The sequence below is a fragment of the Panthera pardus genome, unplaced genomic scaffold (genome assembly GCF_024362965.1).
Source record: "Panthera pardus isolate Hobbes unplaced genomic scaffold, ASM2436296v1 HiC_scaffold_1, whole genome shotgun sequence".
NCBI lineage: Eukaryota > Metazoa > Chordata > Mammalia > Carnivora > Felidae > Panthera > Panthera pardus.
The window spans coordinates 2,305,914-2,325,343 of NW_026526654.1; the positions used below are offsets into that span (position 1 = coordinate 2,305,914).

Below are 19,430 nucleotides of genomic sequence, written 5' to 3' on the forward strand. Positions count from 1 at the left end.
TGTGTCCAGTGACTTTTCTGAACGACTTCTGTGAAGTATGCATTTTTGTGCTGTGTGAACCACTGAAGTCTCTGATTGGTTAGTTTATTGGTCAGCTAATGGTTTTGTAGTGATTTCCTTAGATGCTAGTAACCAAGAGGTCTCCCAGTTCTTGCCAAGGGCCATTGTGTTGTTACATGCATATGCCACTCAGCAAGGCAGTTTCTGAATTTACACTTGTCCTTACTTTATGCTTTACAGCCTCAAGGTTAGCCTGATGTGTGACTTTAGGGCCTATTCAAGTGTTTCCTGAGTATACATATATATGTGGACTTCTAGATGCCCAGGGATGTGCCAGAGCTTTCCAAAGCCCTCTATAGACATCTCATTCTTCAGCTTTTCCTTGTAAGCTGATTAGTTAGCCTCTTCTCTGCCTGACTGTGACCCCACTTCAAGCAGCCATGATCAGTAGTGCATGTGATTGTTTTTAACAAATGCCAATGGGGAAAAGGCTGTTTGCATGGGATGGCCTTCTGTTTAGGTTTGAATAATAAGGAAAGAAGGAATGAAGACAGACAGATAGACAGACAGACAGACAGACAGACAGACAGACAGGCTTGTGAGTGGAGTTTGCCAGTGAACCACCAATAGGTCAAATAATGATAATTCCCTGGGAATGGGCTGTGAAAGAGCTCTTGTCTCATTCTACTCCCTCATGTGGGTTCCAAGTGCCAGTGTTCCCTGTGATTGTGGACTGTTGGTTTTCCAGGCTACCTCAGAGTTAGGGAGGAGAGTATGAGGATTGGGTATGTTAAAACACCACAAATCTTGATGTTCTTACTGAGATTCAGCTGTTTTCCTTGAGTACATGCCTCCTAGATTGCTGCAAGCCTTCCGTTAATTTCCAGAACACTAAAAAAGTTGACTGCAACAATTTTGCAAGGTTTATGCAATTTTTAAAAAGTTATTTTGCCATTTTTGCTGACATCTCTTTGAGTGATTTTAAAATATTTAACCAGCATTGTAATCCTGGGATTAAGGCTACTTGATTGTGGTTTGTTATTCTTTTTACCTGTTTCTGATTCAATGTGATGCTGTTTGGTTGAGTATTCTTATATTTATTTTCTTAAGGAATTCTGGCTTGTAGTATTCTTATACTGTCTTTGTCTGGTTTTGTCACCAGAGTAATGCTGGCCTCACAAAATAGGTTGGAAAGAGTTCTCTTCTCATCTGTTTTCTGTGAGAGATTGTGTAGAATCAATGTGATTTCTCTTCCTTCTTTTTTTTTAATTTTTATTTTTTTTTATTTTGAGAGAGAAAGAGAGAGAGAGAGAAAGGGCAAGTAGGGGAGGGACAGAGAGAGAGGGAGACACAGAATACGAAGCAGGCTCCGAACTGTCAGCACAGAGCCCGACACGGGGCTTGAACCCACGAACCGCGAGATCATGACCTGAGCCGAAGTCAGATGCTTAACCAACTGAGCCACCCAGGTGCCCCTTCTCTTCTTTCTTTATTTTTGTTTTAGTTATTTCCCTGATAAAGTCAGTGAAGTCTTCCTAACCTAGAAATTTGTTTCTTTAGAAGATTTAAACTTTGAAAACATTTTATTTATAGTGATGAAACTGTTCAAGTTACCTATTTCCTCTTGGGCAAGTTTTAGTAGTTTGTGGTTTTTGAGGAATTGTTTTGTCTCATCAAATTTGTTTAATTTATGTGCATAGAATTGCTCATAATGTTTTCTTATTATACTTTTAATGCCAGCAGGGTCTGGGAGATGTTCTGTTCCATTCCTGACATTGTTAGTTTAGGTCTTTTCTCTTTTTTCTTTACTAGTCTTGTTAGAGATTTATCAATTTTACTGATCTTTTCAAAGAACCAGATATGGTTTTCATTGATTTCTCTATTTTTTCAATCTAACTGATTTCTGTTCTTATCTTTATTACTTTTCTTTCTGCTTGCTCTTGGTTTATTTGCTTCTAATTTCTTAAGGTGGAAGTATAGATTAATGATTGAATTTTTTCTTTTCTATTAAAAATATTTAATAGTGTTAAAGTTTCACTAAGCATTGCTTTAAATTTATCCTAAAAATTTTGATATGTTGATTTTCATTGTTGTTCACTTTAAAATATTTACTAATTTCCTTTGAGACTTCTTTGACTTCTATATTTTTCAGAAGCATCCTCTTATCTTTCTGTTATTGACTTCCAGTCTAATTCCATTTTGGTCATACATACATACATACATACATACTTTGTATTACTTCAATTTAAAAAATGTTTTAGAAATTTCTTTTCTGAACTACTATGGCCTATGTTGGTAAATGTTCCACGTATAGTTGAAGGGAAGGTATATTCTGTTGCTGTTGGGTGGAATGCCTTACAAATATGAGTTAGGTCATGCTGGTTGATGGTTTGATTCTTCTATACCCCTGATGATCTTCTGTCTACTAGTTCAATCAATTGTTGTGTGAAGAGTGTTGAAAACTTCAGCTATACATGTGGACTTTCTATTTTACTTTCAGTTCTGTCAGTTTTTACTTTGCATGTGTTGAAGCTCTGTTGTCAGGGGCTTACTCATTTAGTATTGTTATGCATTCTTTGTAAATGTAACTCTTTTATCTTTATAATATCTCTGGTAATTTTCTTGGCTCAAAGGTTTACTTTATTTTAATTTTAATATAATAATATTAATATAAATTAATTTTAATATGATATTAATATAAATATTCCAGTTTTGTTTTGATTACTGCTTGCACTGTGTATATTTTTAAAATTCTTTTATTTTTACCTACACATATTTGAAGTGGGTTTTTTGTAGCTAACATAAAGTTGGTACATTTTAAAAAATCAATTCTGACAATTTCTATCTTATAATCAGTGTGTTTACACTATATCCATTTAATGAAATAATTGGTATGTTTAGGTCTACTATTTTATTATTTGCTTCTATTTTTTGTCTTTTTCCCTTTTTTTCACATTTCCTGCATTTTTGGGTCATTTGGCATGTTTTTAGTATTCCATTTTAATTTGTCTGTTGTGGTTCTATGTATATTTTTGTGTGGTCACCCTAGGGATTGTGTTAAACATATTCAACTCCTTAGAATCATTATTTTACTACTTCAATTGGGATGTAGAACTTTTATCAATTTGTAGGTCCTTTTACTCTCCCACCATTATGTTATTAGTTGTTTTATGCACTATGTCTACCATTGAAAACCTCATCAGACAATGTGGTAATTCTTGATTTCAATGATCAAATATATTCCAAAGATTTCAATGGAAGAATAGTCTATTTTGTTTCACCAGTGTATTAGTCAATTCAGGCTTCCATAACAAAAGGCCACAGGGAAAGCCTGGATGGTTCAGTCGCTTAAGGGTCTGGTTCTTGATATCAGGGTCATGAGTTCAAGTCCTGCATTGGGCTCTGTGCTGGGCTTGAAGCCTACTTAAAAACACACACACACACACACACACACACACACACACACACACATGCACACACACACCACAGATTGTGTGGTGTATACAACATAAATTTATTTTCTCATAGTTCTGGAAGCTAGAAGCCCAAGATCAAGGTGCCAGCTTGGCCATGTACTGGTGAGGCCTCCTTTTCTGGCCTGGTTTCTGTGGGTTTATGGAGAGCAAGAGAGATCTCTGGTATCTCTCTCTTATAAAGGTGCCAGTCCTATTGGATTAGGGTCTCACCCTTATGAACTCTTTTAACCATAATTAACTCCTTAAGTGTCCTAATGCCAAAATTGGGGGTTAGGACTTCAACAAATGGATCATGGGAGGGAAGACAGTTCATAGTCCATAACACCCAAATATTTACCATGTGTGTTGGTCTTCCTTAATTCCTGATGTTCTGAATCTTCCTACAATGTCATTTCCCTTAGTAATTCTTGTAGAGGCGATTGGCTGACAGTGAGTTTTCTTAACTTCCTTTCATACAGAATGTCTTTATTTTATCCTCATTCCTGAAGGATATTTTTGCTAGATACAGAATTCTGGGCTGATGGTTCTTTCTTTCAGCACTAATTTTCGATGAGAAAAATTCATGGTCACTCAAGCTGTTCCCCTACAAATCATGGGTTTGTATTCTCTGCCTGCTTTCAAGAGTGTTTGTCTTTTAATTTTCAGTGGCTCTGAAATGGTGTGTCTAGGTGTGGATTTCTTTGGATTTATTCTGTTTGAGATTTACTGGGCTCTCATAATCTGGTTAATGTCTTTTACCAAATTTGAAAAGGTTTGAACTACTGTTTCTTGAAAATATTTTTCTGACCTTTACTCCTCTCTTTCCAGGACTGATGAGATGAATTTCAGTCCTTTTGGTTTCATCCCATAGGTCCCTGAAGCTCTATCTAAAAACTCCCTTTCTTGCTCTTGTTTAGATGGAATAATTTCCATTGATTTATCTTCAAGTTCAGTAAGTCTTCTGTTGTCTGCATTCTGCTACTGAGCCCATTCAGTGAGTTATTTCAATTATTTTATTTCCCCACTTGTAAAAGGTCCATTTGGGTTTTTATATCTTGTTTTTCTTTGTTGAGAGTTTCTGTCTTTCCATTTCTTTCAAGAGTATTTGCTTTCATTTGTTGGACCATTTTTGTAATAGTTGCTTGAAAATCTTTGTCAGATATTTCCAGCATCTGTGTCATTTTGACATTGGTATCTGTTAATAGTCCTCTCCTATGCATGTGAACTGAGAGCTTCCTGGTTTTTCAGGGGGCTGTTTTGGATGGCATCCCGTATATACTGAATGGTATGTTTTGAAACCCTGAGTATTACATTTAATGAGGTATGTTGATCTTAGTAAAGCTGGAAATAGGCCTTGTTGAGTTCAGGCTATCGGTTCCTGCCAACTCCCCGTAGATTGTTTTCTTTACAGAGACTTTGCAGTGCCATTTGAATCTGTCCTGAATGTGCCCACTTAGTGGTAGGTGTGGCTCTGGACAGTGGCCTCTGCCCAGTTCAGAGTTCAAAATTTTTGGTTTGGTTTTTGGGGTCATATTCACTCAAATGTGACTCAGTGGTGATCCCTGGCATTTCTGGACAACCACCTGTTCCAGATCTTCTGTCTTCTTTTTCAGTTCTTTAGTTGGGAAGCTGGAGCTCTAGGCATGTTATTGTGATACTTGCTTTTAATGGTCCCACCTGCACCGGTGTCCAGTGGCAGAATGATAGAAAAGAGAAAGATCAGTGTCCTCCTTCAGTTGCATAGGAATACTATATTCTATACCCTCAGTGTTCTAGGGGTCTCTAATCTTCATGGGCTGGGGCATGAGAGCATGGAGAAAAAATGGGGTATCTTCCATTCTCTCTCAGCACTCGGGGTTCTCTTCCCTAAGTTTTGGGAGAAGGATGGGGACCTGCTTCTGGATGTTGAGCTGCCTTGAGTGCAGGCAAGGGGGGAAAGGTAGACTCACTTCTGGTTTGGTGGACTTTGAATTCTGGTTTTTCTCCCCAATCTGCCTGCTGCTGCTTACTTTGAGAATCTTCAGATGGCTGCTCCATGGCCCTGTGGCTGCATTTGGTGACTGAAACACGGTGGAGTGTTTATGCCCAGAACTGGAACCAAGTGCAGGTGTTTTTGTAAAAATATGGGTTTTAATTTTCTGTAACTATGTAGATGGACCCAAACTTTGGCATTTCTAGTGTGGGACAAATCCTAAGCACCCTTTCAGGGATATTTATAACTCATTCAGGTGAATTTTGAAGGCAAAACACTGTAGCTGGGGGCCTCATGGTGTGGTGGGGTCAGAGTAATCATGGAGGGCTCCCACATGTGCTTCTTCCTGGGCACAGATAGTGGCAGGCCATCTCAAACACACACACATACACATGCATGCACATTTAAACACATACATGCTCATCCATACACACATGCATAGACATACATATACCCATGTACATAAACACATATACATGCTCACAACACACATACACACATGAATAGACATATATGTATTCACATACATTTCAATGCACATACACACTCACAAACATATATACACACAAACATACATACATGACACATATACACATACATACATGCATATTTTTAAAGTTTGTTTATTTTTGAGAGAGAGACAAAGTGGGGAAAGTGCAGAGAGAGAGGGAGACACAGAGTCCAAAAGCAGGCCCCAGGCTCTGAGCTGTCAGCACAGAGCCTGATGTGGGACTTGAACCCACAAACCATGAGATCATGACCTGAGCCGAGGTCAGATGCTTAACCAACTGAGCCACCCAGGCGTCTTCATACATGCACATTTAAACACATACAACAACATACACACGTTTAAACACATGTACAAAGACATGCACACACATATATGTGCACATACAACCGTACCTGCATACCCCCACATATATACACATAGACACACACACACACACACACACACACACACACACAGTGTGATCAGGAATGATTTCATGACATGCATATCAAAGAGATACAGTTTTCTTTAAGATTAGTCTGTGAGGACTCCTATGAAGTGAATGTCAGAAATAACGGAGACCTGGTGCAACTCCACCTTGGGGATGCAGCTGAGTCTGGGGCCACAAAATGAATAGGAGGTGCCTCACTGTACAGTATGAACGTTGTGTGTTCAGCTGGTTATGGATAAAGGTGACAGTTGGCTGTGTGGTTAGGTGTTCTCTGCTTTCACATGGTAGTGTTTGTGAGGACTCATCTGGTGATAGCCTCACGGGTGGAGAAATGATAGAGAGACCATGATTCCAAAAGCAAAGCTGTTGGCTGGGAGGGCAGATGTGGCAGAAGCTCAGGTAGGCATGGCATCCACAAGAAGCATGCAGACTCCACTTAACCCATCTGGTCCCCAAGGACATCTTACTGCAGAGGTTTTGCTTCTGGAGATGTCCAAGTCAAACAGAGGCTGTGGTTGAGGGGACAGAGAGGGATGATGAGTGCGTGAATTCGTGCTCATGTGGGTGTGGGCTGAGAAGCAGGAGACATAGATGAATCTTAAACCCATGTGTGAATACATAGATCTAGGGGTCACCATATGAGACATGGCAGGTAGACAGGAGCATATTTGCTGGAAGAAGCAGGTGACATGCTAGCCTGGGATGTCCAGGGGTGGTCAGCTATCTGGGCATGGTACTCAGTTGACACTGGTCTGGGGTTGGAGATTCAGGATTTGTTGGCATGTTTGTGGTAGGAGGGACTGGGGGAAGAAGTGGCGTGGAAGGAGTGGATGATGATGGGACCTCCCCCTGGGACACTGGGGGACATGAGACCATGTAGGGAGGGGCTTGGGTGGGAGGAGGACCAAAGAACATTGAGGCTGACCACAGCCCCTGCCAGTCACTGCATAGATTTTTGGATCATCATCACTGCCTTCCATCCAGACACCTGTCCTAGGTGGTATCAGGTCACTGAGGACAGGTAGGTGAAATTCAGCCACCTGGATGCCTTATCTTTTTCTCCATGAAAAATATATTTAAGGCATAAAAATAGGACCATTTTTACTTTGGCTATTTGAATTTTAAAAAATATTAGAAATCCAATTAAAAATCTTGTAACTCAAGGATAGTGCCCATTCTTGGTGATAGCATGTAAAGAATTCTCCCTGAAAATACCAATGCTTTGATGTGCAGGCCAAAAACCAAGAGTTCCACTGACTTCTGTTGAGAAAATAGAGAGGCATTCCTGAAGCAGAAAGTCCCTAGTGCATGAAATTGAATAATCTCATGTGGAAAGGTAGGCTTATAAACATCCCATCTGGATTTGGGGTTCCAGCAGTACTGTGGACTTCTGTAATGTGAAAACTCTCCCATCATAGACATCTTAAAATGTGGGACAGAATGTAATAAAGTCAAGTTAAGTTAATATCTGGACTGGCAAGACGAAAAAGGGACATTTCCAGGTGCTAGAAAGGAAGAGGCACTAAGAAACTAAAGCAATGGGTGATGAGTTGGTGCACAATTGGGGGACTTTGGGTCCCAGGGATCTGCATCTGACTTACACCACCAGCTTGCAAATAGACTGTGGGAGCAAAAAGGAAGTGGAACAGAGACCAGCATACAAGGATGGAAACGTTGTAAAACCACATCATTAAAGAAAAGATGGCCCAATAAAGCAATATGCCTTGAGCTCAGGGAGATTATAGGGCACTTGTCTTTCTGCCTTGGCCCAGGTGGGTGGGTTACCTCACCACCCAGGCCACACTTAATACCACTGGCTAAGGAAACCATGCTAGATGCACTCACAATAAAATTCATCTAAGCACCGGAGGAATAATCCTACATAGAAGAGAGTTGGAAGTCACAGTAAATATCAGGATTAGACCACCTGGGGACCTCAGATAATAGAACAACTATCTGAAAGAGTATTTGAAATAAGCATACTTAAAATGAGTTATATGGGAGACTTGAAAATGTAAGAAAAAAGTAAAATAGTAAGAAAAAGAATAGGCAGATTCAAAAAAGAACCAAATGAATGAGAAGCACATTTGGGAAGCTTCTTGAATGGGAAACACATTTATGATAAACAATTTAGTGGAGCGATAAGTAGCAAATTAGACATAGCTGAAGAAAAATCACTGAATTGGAAGATAGATCTGGGGAAGTTACTCAGAATGAAGCAGAGATTTAAAAAAATGAGATAATGACAGATGTGGGGAAGAGAAGTAGAAGGCCACACATGTGTCTAAAAGGACTTCTAGGAGAGACTGGAGAGAATAAGGAAGAAGAAATAATGAAAGAAATCACGTAGGTAATTTTTAGCACTGGTTGAAGATGTGAATCCTAAGCTTCAGGATTTACAAGTGATCATGAGGAATGTAGGGAACATAAGTCCACAGATAGACACATCACAGTGAACCACAGAAAAATAAAGATTAATGGGAGGGCAGTTATCCTTCCTGCAGATTTGTCAACAGCAATGAAGAGCACAAAGAAGGCATCACCTTCGATGTACTGGGGAAGATACTGTCAACTGGAATTCTGTATCCAGCCAAACTATCATTCAAAATTCAGAATGAAATAGAAATGTTTTCAGGAAGCAAATGGAGAGAATTTACCATCACAAAACCTTGCTGGAAAAAAAATGCTGATGGATATACGTCAAAAGGAAGAAAATTTAGTCTAGAGTGAATAAGTGGGTCCTAGAAGTAATGTGATGTGAAGCAAAAGAAGTAAGTTAATAAAAACCACATCCAGTCCCAAGGACAGGGGTTTGATTACAGGAATGGTGATTGGCTTGCTAGAAGTTACAGATTGCATTAGAAGTCATTGTGTGTGTGTTCTTGTGCCTTGGGCATCACCCACTCTTGGTGACAGTGCACAAGAAATTCTCCCTGAAAATACCTGTGCTTTGATGTACAAGTGACAAGATATGCCTCCATTTGTTAGGATAATTATGGTATCACAAATGGTAAATGCCTAATCCTGTAACATGACACATACTGACCTGGAAATTATTTGACCTGGAGCCTTCAGATTCTGAGAAACAACCTGTTCTTTGCTTTATGCATCTCCTGAGTATGGAATTCTCTGTGTGGAGGGATCCAGGAGCAAGGCAGGCTTGTGCCCAAGGAATCCTGGTTTTGAGACCCAGAAGGTGGGCCCTTATTCAGTTCTAGACATTTAATTGTCCATTCCTATCCCCAGAACCTGTATTGGTGTTTGCCAAGGGACAGACAACACACAGTGAGGTACAGACCAAGGCGGGGGCCAGTGCCACACTGAGCTGTGAGGTGGCCCAGGACAAGACGGAGGTGACGTGGTACAAGGACGGGAAGAAGCTGAGTGCAAGCTCCAGAGTGCGTGTGGAGGCCAAGGGCTGCAGCAGGAGGCTGGTGGTGCAGCAGACGGCAAAGGCGGACGCGGGGGAGTACAGCTGTGAGGCTGCGGGGGAGAAGGTCTCCTTCCGCCTGGATGTCATTGGTGAGTTCCTTGACGTCTGTCTTATGCTCCTTAAGCTAGTTGTTAAGGATTGGGGGTGTGCACAGGTGACATCTAATGGTCTATTTTGTCATCATGCTTTCATATAGCTAGCAGTTATTAATTATATACCCATGGCAGCATTTTACGAATGCTTCTTGTCTTTTCACTTGTGCAAACATTACAACAACCTCAGAGGAGGAATTCTGAATATTCTCATTGTAATATGAGCTAAGAAAATTCTATAACTTGCTGATATTCACACAGCCAGAAAACCTAAGAGCCAGGGTTTGGGCCCAATATTCTGAGATTATTTATTTACTTTTTCTGCCTGAAAAACTTCATCATGCATATTTATTTTGGTAGGTATTCTGGTACTTTAATTTCTTTTTTTGCTTATTTGAAAAAGTATTTATTTTGTCTTCAATTCTGAGGCCTATTTTCTCTGGGTATCAAGTTACATATGTAAATACAGTGGACTCTTGATCAGCATGGGTTTACACTCCACAGGTCCACTTATATGCGGATTTTTTCTATAAATACAGTACAGTATGTAAATGTGTTTTCTCTTCTTAATAACATTTTTTTCTCTGTAGCTTATTTCATTGTTAGAGTATAGTCTATAATACACATATCATACAAAGTGTGTGTTAATTGACTATATCATCTGTGAGGCTTCCAGTCAACAGTAGGCTACTAGTAGTTACATTTTAGGGAAGTAAAAGTTATACATGATTTTTTTTTACTGCATGGTGGGTTGGCACCCTTAACCCTTGTGTTGTTAAGAGTCAATTTTATATATTTTCACATTTTAAAGATATCATTCCATTGTCTTCTAGGTTCCATATTTTCTCTTAGAACATCAACTGTCAGATCTGTTATATTCTCTCAAGGGTTTTCTTTTCTTTTCTCCTGTTGCTTTTAAGATATTGTTTTTGGCCTTCAGAAGTTTTACTTTGATGAACCTGGATGTGGTTTTCTTTGTATTCATACCGGTTGGGGCTGTAGATCACCTTGAGTGTTTGGGTTTATGTCCTCATCAACCATAGGCTATCCTTGGCCTTTCTCTGTTCTGTCCTATCTCTCTCCTTTGTCAGAACTCTTGTTATATTTTATTTGACGTTTTTATGTTTCCCCACATATCTTGTTGCATCTTTCTCTCTGCCTCCGAATTATTTTTCTCTCTCTGCTTTATTCTGGGTATGTTGTTTACCTGCCTTCCAATTTTCTAATATTGTATTCTGCTATATCTAATGTGCTGTCCAACTCACTTATAGTGTGTTTACTATTTTCAAGTGATATAACTTCCATTTTTTGATTTCTTATAGATTCCAGACTCTGTAGTAAATTTTTCATGTTTGACCTATTTTTTTTAAATTTCATTTTAAAACTGTATTAGTCATGGCTGTATCCCAGTCTGAAAAAACATAATAATCAATCGTCTGATATTGTACTTTTTTCTTGTTTAGTTTTCTATTTACTCCTGTCTGTGGCACATCAGCAATGCTTCGATTGACTGTCAGATATTGCATGAGAAAACTTGTTATATGGATGATGCTATCTTATTCCAGAAAGAGGGTTGCTCTTTCCTGTGATAGGCAGGGAGAGGACAATCAACTTTGGCTCATTCCAGGACCATGTTGACTTGGGACCACCTTGTAGTTTTGTTCAGGGTAGTCTGTCTCTGGTGGGCTCAGAGCATGGAATCCCTAAGATCCTTCCTGCATGTACATACTTGAGTTTAATGGGATATACACAATTTTTTAAAAAACGATGATCTCAAGTGTTGGTAAGGATGTGGAGAATCTGAATTATCACACACTGTCAGTGGTAGAGTAAGTTGTCACAATCATTATTGAACACTCTTTGGAAGTATCTATTAAAGCCAAATTTAGCCATATGTATGTACTAGCAGTTATATTTGTCCCCAAAGAGACATACAAGACTGTTCAAGGCAGCTTTACTCATCATATCCCCAAATGGGAAATAGCCCAGATGAATCACAAGAGGTAAAGCAAACACAAGATGAGGTGTTCATACAATAGAAAACTATCCATGCATGCAGCAGCATGGGTAGATCTCACATTCTGTCAAGGGGAGGAAGACAGACCCAAAGAACACCCAATGGATCATGCATTCATGTGAAATCAAAGTCCAGGCAAAAGTAATTGATGGTGGCGGAGGTCAAGATAATGGTTACTTTTGGGCATGGTCAGTAGTGAGTGGGGAGATAGATGTTTTCTGTTTGTTTTTGTTTTGGTTCTGTGGGGACAGTCACACCAAACTCCACTGGGTTGTGCAAACGAATTAGTGCATTAACATGGGAGTTACACTGTGGTAAGGTAGTCTGTGGTGGACACACCATGTGCTGGGGATACAGGAGTGAACAACCCCACCTGCCCACAAGGGCTGGCTGTCACATGGGAAGGACCATGAACTAGCAGAGACAGGTGATGGAACAGCCTCTGCCACCTTGCACCAGCCTTAGAAATTGCTCTTGAGTCAGGACACATCCAAATGTACACTTGGGCTCTAGGACAGGAGGCATATGTTTACAAACACACTCCAGCACTCTTCTGGGCATGTGATGGCATTTGCTCCAAGTAGAAAATTTACTGAACCCTGAGGCTTTCATTCCTGTGACCTAGGCTGGTGACAGCTCTGTGTCTCTGAACCTGTGCATGCCTCTTTTTCCCCAGAGCGCTCGGCCATGTTTGCTAAGGGGCAGCCAGCATGCAGTGAGGTGCAGGCCAAGGCAGGGGCCAGTGCCACGCTGAGCTGTGAGGTGGCTCAGGACAAGACGGAGGTGACATGGTACAAGGATGGGAAGAAACTGAGTGCCAGCTCCAGAGTGCACATGGAGGCCAAGGGCTGCAGCAGGAAGCTGGTGGTGCAGCAGGCAGGGAAGGTGGATGCTGGGGAGTACAGCTGTGAGGCCGGGGGCCAGAAGGTGTCTTTCCACCTGGATGTCACAGGTCAGTTCTTATGGGACTGTCATAGCCTGTGTGGAGGTGATGGGATTGGCTTACATCCCCAGCCAACCATGGTGCTCTTCCCACCAGACCTCATGTGTTCACATGGCCCATTCTCCCAATGCCCTTACCCATGGTTGGGCCAAGGGAGGTTGGGTGGGAAGGGTATGAACAGAAGGGAGATTGTGCTCCCAGAAACCCAAGTGCTGTTTCCACACAGTAATGGCAGTTGTAAGTTCCCTGTATCTGCTCAGAAATTCCTGGGTGTTCTTTGGTACCTGGACCTCTGGCTGTTCCCTGCACTTGGAGTCTGAAGTAGACCAGGCATTTCTCACCCATGATATATGCATTTCCCTCTGCTTAATGTCCTGGCAGCTCCCAGGTGCCCTCATCTAGCAACATGTTGTTTCACCCTAGGGAGAGATGTTTGAATTTCATTAAACCAGGATAAGGAGTAATTTATTCCAGCCAATCATAATTGGATGTATCTCAGACAGAACTATGGACTATCAAAGTTATAGGCATTCTGGGACACCCTTTCCTCCTTGCACATGGACACGGAAGTTACCTTGCACATGGACACGGATCTAGCAAAGTCTAGATCCCTGTTCTGTGCAATGTCTGCACAAAGCAAACTGAGAGCAGAGGGCTGACAGATATGTGATAGACACATGTGAAGTCTGGATTCTCTTTTTGAAGCAAATCTTGCTTCCCCTCTCTTAGAACATTCTGTGTCAGAATTCCCCTTGGGGTATGATTCATCAATTTAGAAATGGAAAAAAATAAGTGGCTTATCTTACACAAGAACACTTTGTTAAAGACGAGGTCTTTAACAGCTGCTGTCTGGTAAAGCAGCATTGCATACCATTTTCTAGAGACTTGTGTGTCTGTCCATTTCTGGCTGGTTCACAGAAAAGGGTCAGAACTAAATGTATTTTCCTTTCCTTATGAGTCTTTTAAAAATTTTTAAAAATGTTTTTATTTATTTTTTTTTTGAGAGAGAGAGAGAGAGAGAGAGAGAGAGCAGGGAAGGGGCAGAGAGAGAGAGAGGGAGACACAGAATCTGAAGCAGGCTCCAGCTCTGAGCTGTCAGCACAGAGCCCGACACGGGGCTCAAACTCATGAACCATGGGATCATGACCTGAGCCAAAGTCAGATGCTTAACCAACTGAGCCACCCAGGCACCACTCCTTATGAGTCTTAATGGCAAATAAAAATGGGCTGCAGTCCTACGTGCCACCACCTGACTGTTTGGTATTGTATCTGCAGAAAATTATTTGTTGGTGTATGCAGATACAAAAAATCTACCATGTGTCTTTTTTTAGTGTTATTTTCAGATGATATTACAAATTATTTTAGGGTAATACATATGAAAAGGTTTGACAAATTGACCAAATTCTTAGAAAACCAGATAAAAGTGACACAAGAAGATTTCAACACCTCAAATAGTCCTAGAATGTTTTAAACAAATAGAGATGTAGTAAATAATCTCACACCATGTGCACTTTCTCACTGGTAGATTATGTGAAATGTTCTGGAAAGAAGTTAGTGCCTATTCCTGGAGATTTTTCTAGAAAAGAGAAGAGGAAGCTATTTATGATTTACTTCACAGAGACAGTATAATGTTGATAACCAAACTCTGAAAAGCAAAGGATGAAAAATTCAAATTACAGGTCAGTCTGTTATGGATTTTCAAGGTCAAAATCTTAAACAAAGCATTAGGAAAATAAATTAGCAAAGTATTTAAAAGATAATACACCATGATGAAGGTCATAGTCTAGGAGTTCAAGGCTTTTTAAACTGGAAATATTAGCAGATCAGTATAATGCATGGCATTAACAGACTGAATGAAAAAGAATGAAGTGATTACTCCATAAATGCAGAATATAGTAGTTGATAAAATTTAACATCATAAATCCAGAAGAAGTATTTGATAAAGTTCACATCAATTCATGACATAGAATTCTTAGCCAATTATAAATAGAATGGTTCTTTTTTCAGCTTATAAATGATGCTGCAGAAAAACCAGCTAATCACACAGAGTGATCTGTGAGACAGGGAACTACCCAAGGAAGCTAACCGCTATCACTTTTATCCAATGCTATGCAGCATAGTTAGGGGGCAAATAAAGTCAAAGGAAGTTTGAAAAAAACAAAAATAGAATTTATGGATAATATGATATATCCAAAAGATAAATTATTTGACCTAGAAAGTTGACAAAGATTACTGTGTAAAAAGTCAATATTGAGAAAACTCTTGTATCTGTGCTGCCAAGAGACACTTTGAAAACGAAAATTTAAGAGTTATAAGAGCATCAAGACTATCATGTTTCTAATTCCTAGTTTGATAAAGAGATGCTGGGTGGCTCTGTGAGGGTAAATTATTACATGTTATTGAGAGACAGTCAAGAGATGGAAATAAATGGATAGAAAACCATGGAAGAAACAGGCATACCTGATACTAATGAACATCCAACCAAATGGTCATTTTTGGTGGTGGTAGTGGTGGGGACTTTGAAAATTGACAAACAGATCATCAAGGCCACACACAGACAATATACCTCTTGAAGTAGAGCAAAGGGTGAGCATTTGCTGGACCAGGTATCAGAAATATTACAGATAGAGTGATTGAGAATGGTGTCTTGATGCCAGGAAAGATACACTGACCAAAGAACCAGAATAGTGATCTCTGAGACAGACCCATGCAGGAACTGATGACTCCATCCCCTCCCCCTCTGTGTGTGTGTGTTTAATGTGGAACTGTGTACGAAGTAGAGACAGCATTGTTTTAAACAAATGGTGCTAGGACCATTTAACCATATGGAAAAAGGATTGGACTAGTAACTCATACCACTCACAGTCAACCCCTGGTGTTCTCCTCAGAGCAGAAGTGAAACCATATACTCTCAGGTGGTAATGTAGATGTTTTTAATTGCTTCAAGCTTAGGAATGATTGCTTAGAACAGAACACAAGTGCACTAACCACAATGAAACAAATATGAAATATATGAGGACATTAACCTAAAAATGTCGAATCATCAGAAGACAGCAAAGACAAGCCACACAGATGTGGAGGATATTTACAGCACACATAATCACCAAAGATATGCCTTCATATATATAAAAAGATCCTAAAAGCAAGCATAGAGAGGACAGACAATGCTATTGAAAATTGGGCAAAAGCCTTTAGCAAAAGAGCAAACACTAATAACCAAAAACACTGGAAAAGGTAATTCACTTTGTGAATCATCAAGACCAGGTAAGAGACAGCCCTGGGAGGTAGAGCTCCACTGCCCACAGTTGCCAAGAGTTGACAACACAGAGTAGGTGACAGTGTGGAGGTTCAGGGACTGTCTTGCACTGTGGGTGACATGCTCTTTGCACATTCATGTGCAAGACTCTGTATCATCTGGGAAAGTTGAAGTGTGCACACATCATGACCCAACATCTCCTCACCCAGAAAAGTGTGTGCATAGGAAAGTCTCTCAGAGTCCTCGCATGGAACAGGGATAGAATATATGGTCCCCACCTGGAACAGCCCAGGAGGAGCAGTGATGGAATGTATGGTCCCCACCTGGAACAGCCCACGTGGAGCAGTGGTGGAATGTATAAATAAATTGTGTTAGTTGTTGCTGAGAAGGTGGTGAGGCTTCTCCAGGCCACACAGCTGGTGCAGAGCCTGGTTAAGATTCTACCACCTCCCCATTTAGTTCTTCTTTCCCCCGTGCTACATCTTGAATTACTTTTTGACTTCGTGTGTCCTTCCCTGTCCCCAGAGCCCTCAGCTGTGTTTGCCAAGGAGCAGCCAGCATGCAGTGAGGTGCAGGCCAAGGTGGGGACCAGTGCCACACTGAGCTGCGAGGTGGCCCAGGACAAGACAGAGGTGACGTGGTACAAGGACGGGAAGAAGCTGAGTGCCAGCTCCAAAGTGTGCATGGAGGCCAAGGGCTGCAGCAGGCGGCTGGTGGTGCAGCAGGCAGGGAAGGCGGATGCCGGGGAGTACAGCTGTGAGGCCGGGGGCCAGAAGGTGTCCTTCCACGTGGATGTCACAGGTCAGTAATCTTTAGGGTAGTGAATTAGCCTTGTTTGAGAGAATGGGACTGACTTTGAGCGCAGATCATCCCTAGAGTTCTCACCATCAGTGCTCTTCCATCTCACATCCTCCTACCTTCCTGTTTTTCCTCCCATGGTAGGGTCAAGGGTGGCTGGGTTGGACAGGTGTGTAAGAATGAAAGGGACCACTTGTGTCCATCTTCAGTGGTGTTTAGAACACCGATGCTTAGTTATATATTCCTAGAACCTACCCAATTTCTTTGTGTCCTGGAGCTCTGAATCTACTTAGCATTTGGGTCTGAATTAGACCAAGTGCCTCTTGTAAATTTCCTCCTATTGGATGTTCTGCCAGCTATCAGGTTTGTTCACTCAGAATCACAGGCAGGTTATCACAAGCCAGATGTTTGGATCTCACTGACCAAGGATAGGAGGATATTTCAACTACCCATCCATACTTGTAAATACCTCCGACTGACTGTGGATTATCAAAGTTTAGACGTTCTGTGAATCTCTTCCTTCCTTGCACATGTGTAGAAAAGCTCTTTCTGCACCTGTGTGCTGTAGCATCTAGATCCATTCCATGTTGCAATGTCTGTGCAAAGTATACAAAAGCAGAGATCGGTAGATATGTGCTTGTGATATGTACCTCTGATGTACAGGATATTCCTTTTAAAGCATATCTTTTGTGTTCAGTTAAAACATTCTTTGTCAGAATTCCTCTTGGAGTCTGATGTATAAATTTGGAAATAGGAATAAATAGCTTAAGCTGTATCAGCACATCTTGTTAAAGACAAGTTACTGTAATGGCAGACTGACTGGTGGACCAGTATTTATTTTGTTGCATTATGTAGTGATTAGTGTGTATTTGTGCTTTCTTGGCTGGTTCGTAGAGAAGGTTGAGAAATGTATTCATTTTATTTTGTTAAGAGGGTCTTTTGTTTTGTTTTTGTTAGGAGAGTCTTAATGTTCAGTAAAGGTCTGACATTTGACTTCTAGGTGCCACCACAAAACAGTGTGGTATTGTATTTGTATTCAGTGGTTTGTGTGTGTATATAGATACAGAGAAACATGCTAGTTATCTTTGTGAAACGTTATTTGAAGAGGACTTGAAAACTTACTTCATACTAAACATTTTAAAAGTTTTAAAATTTGATAGAAAACTATATCAAAAATGACATGAGGAGAAATAGAAAACTGAAACAGTCCTATAACTTTTAAAGAAATGGATCCAGAAATATAAAAAAAAATATTTCATAGAAAGAGTCTATGTTCAGTGGATCTACTGATTAGTTATACCAAATATTTCTGGAAAGACATTATTACATTTTCATGGAGATTCTTCTAGACAACAGAAAAAGGGTATACACTCTCCAACTCATCTTATGTAGATGTAGATACATAATATTGATGTTGAAATCTTACAAGGAAAACATGTAGAGTTGAAATTACAGGCCAATGCTTGGGATTCTGTGTCTCCCTGTCTGCCCATCTTCTCTCTCTCTCTCTCTCTCTCTCTCTCTCTCTCTCTCTCAAAAATAAATAAACATTTAAAAAATTAAAGGGAGACCTGGGTGGCTCAGTCGGTTAAATGTCCGACTTCAGCTCAGGTCATGATCTTACGGTTTGTGGGTTTGAGCCCAGCATTGTGCTCTGTGCTGACAGCTCAGAGCCTGGAGCCTGCTTCAGATTCTGTGTCTCCCTCTCTCTGCCCCTCCCCTGTGCATACTCTGTCTCTCTCTCTCAAAATAAATAAACATTAAAAAACTACAGGTCAGTATCTTATGAATATCGAAGCTAAAATCTTAAACAAGATATTAGTCAACCAAGTAATCCGACACATGAAGCAGGCAATACGCTATGATTGAAGTCGTAGTCCAAGAATGTCTGGTTGCTTTAACATTAGAAACATTAAAAAAGCAAAACAGTGCATGATATTAACAGATTGAAAGAGAAAAATGTTGTGGTTATCTCGATAAATGCTGAATAAAAATGTTTGATAAAATTTAACATAATCTCGTAATATAAAATTATTTACTGACTATAGATAAAGGGTTTCTTCCTTAATTTGGAAAACAGTACTACAGGAAATACCAGCTAGAATCACCCTTAAAATGAAAGAGACCTGACTTTGTGATTGGAAACAAGGTAAGGAGGCTTTCTGTCCAACAATGGGCAGTACAATAAGGAGGAAAATAAGACAAAGGTATAAAATATGGGGACAAACGTGGAATTTACAGATAATATCAATTTCAGAAAATCCAAAAGATTAATGATTAGACTTTAATAAGAGACTTGGAAAAATTAAAACTTAAAAAAAAAGCAATATACAGAACAGACCACACACACACACACACACACACACACACACACACACATCAACTCCAGGTGGGTAGAGACCTGAGTGTAAAAGGTAAAACAATTAGCTCTTAGCAGGTAATGCAGACTATTTAGTGACATAAATGTAACAAAAGACTTAATAAATGGGTTAATCACAAAGGACAAGTTGATATGTTTGTCTG

At 40.2% G+C, this 19,430-nt stretch overlaps 1 protein-coding gene across 1 annotated transcript in view; it reads left to right on the forward strand.

Annotated features, from left to right (window-relative positions):
- The window catches only part of OBSCN (obscurin, cytoskeletal calmodulin and titin-interacting RhoGEF), a 166,376-nt gene that overhangs the window by 18,409 nt on the left and 128,537 nt on the right, over positions 1-19,430 (forward strand). The window contains 3 exon segments of the mRNA XM_053904975.1: positions 9,615-9,890; positions 12,587-12,862; positions 16,635-16,910. Of these exon segments, the coding sequence (XP_053760950.1) occupies positions 9,615-9,890; positions 12,587-12,862; positions 16,635-16,910 (828 nt within the window).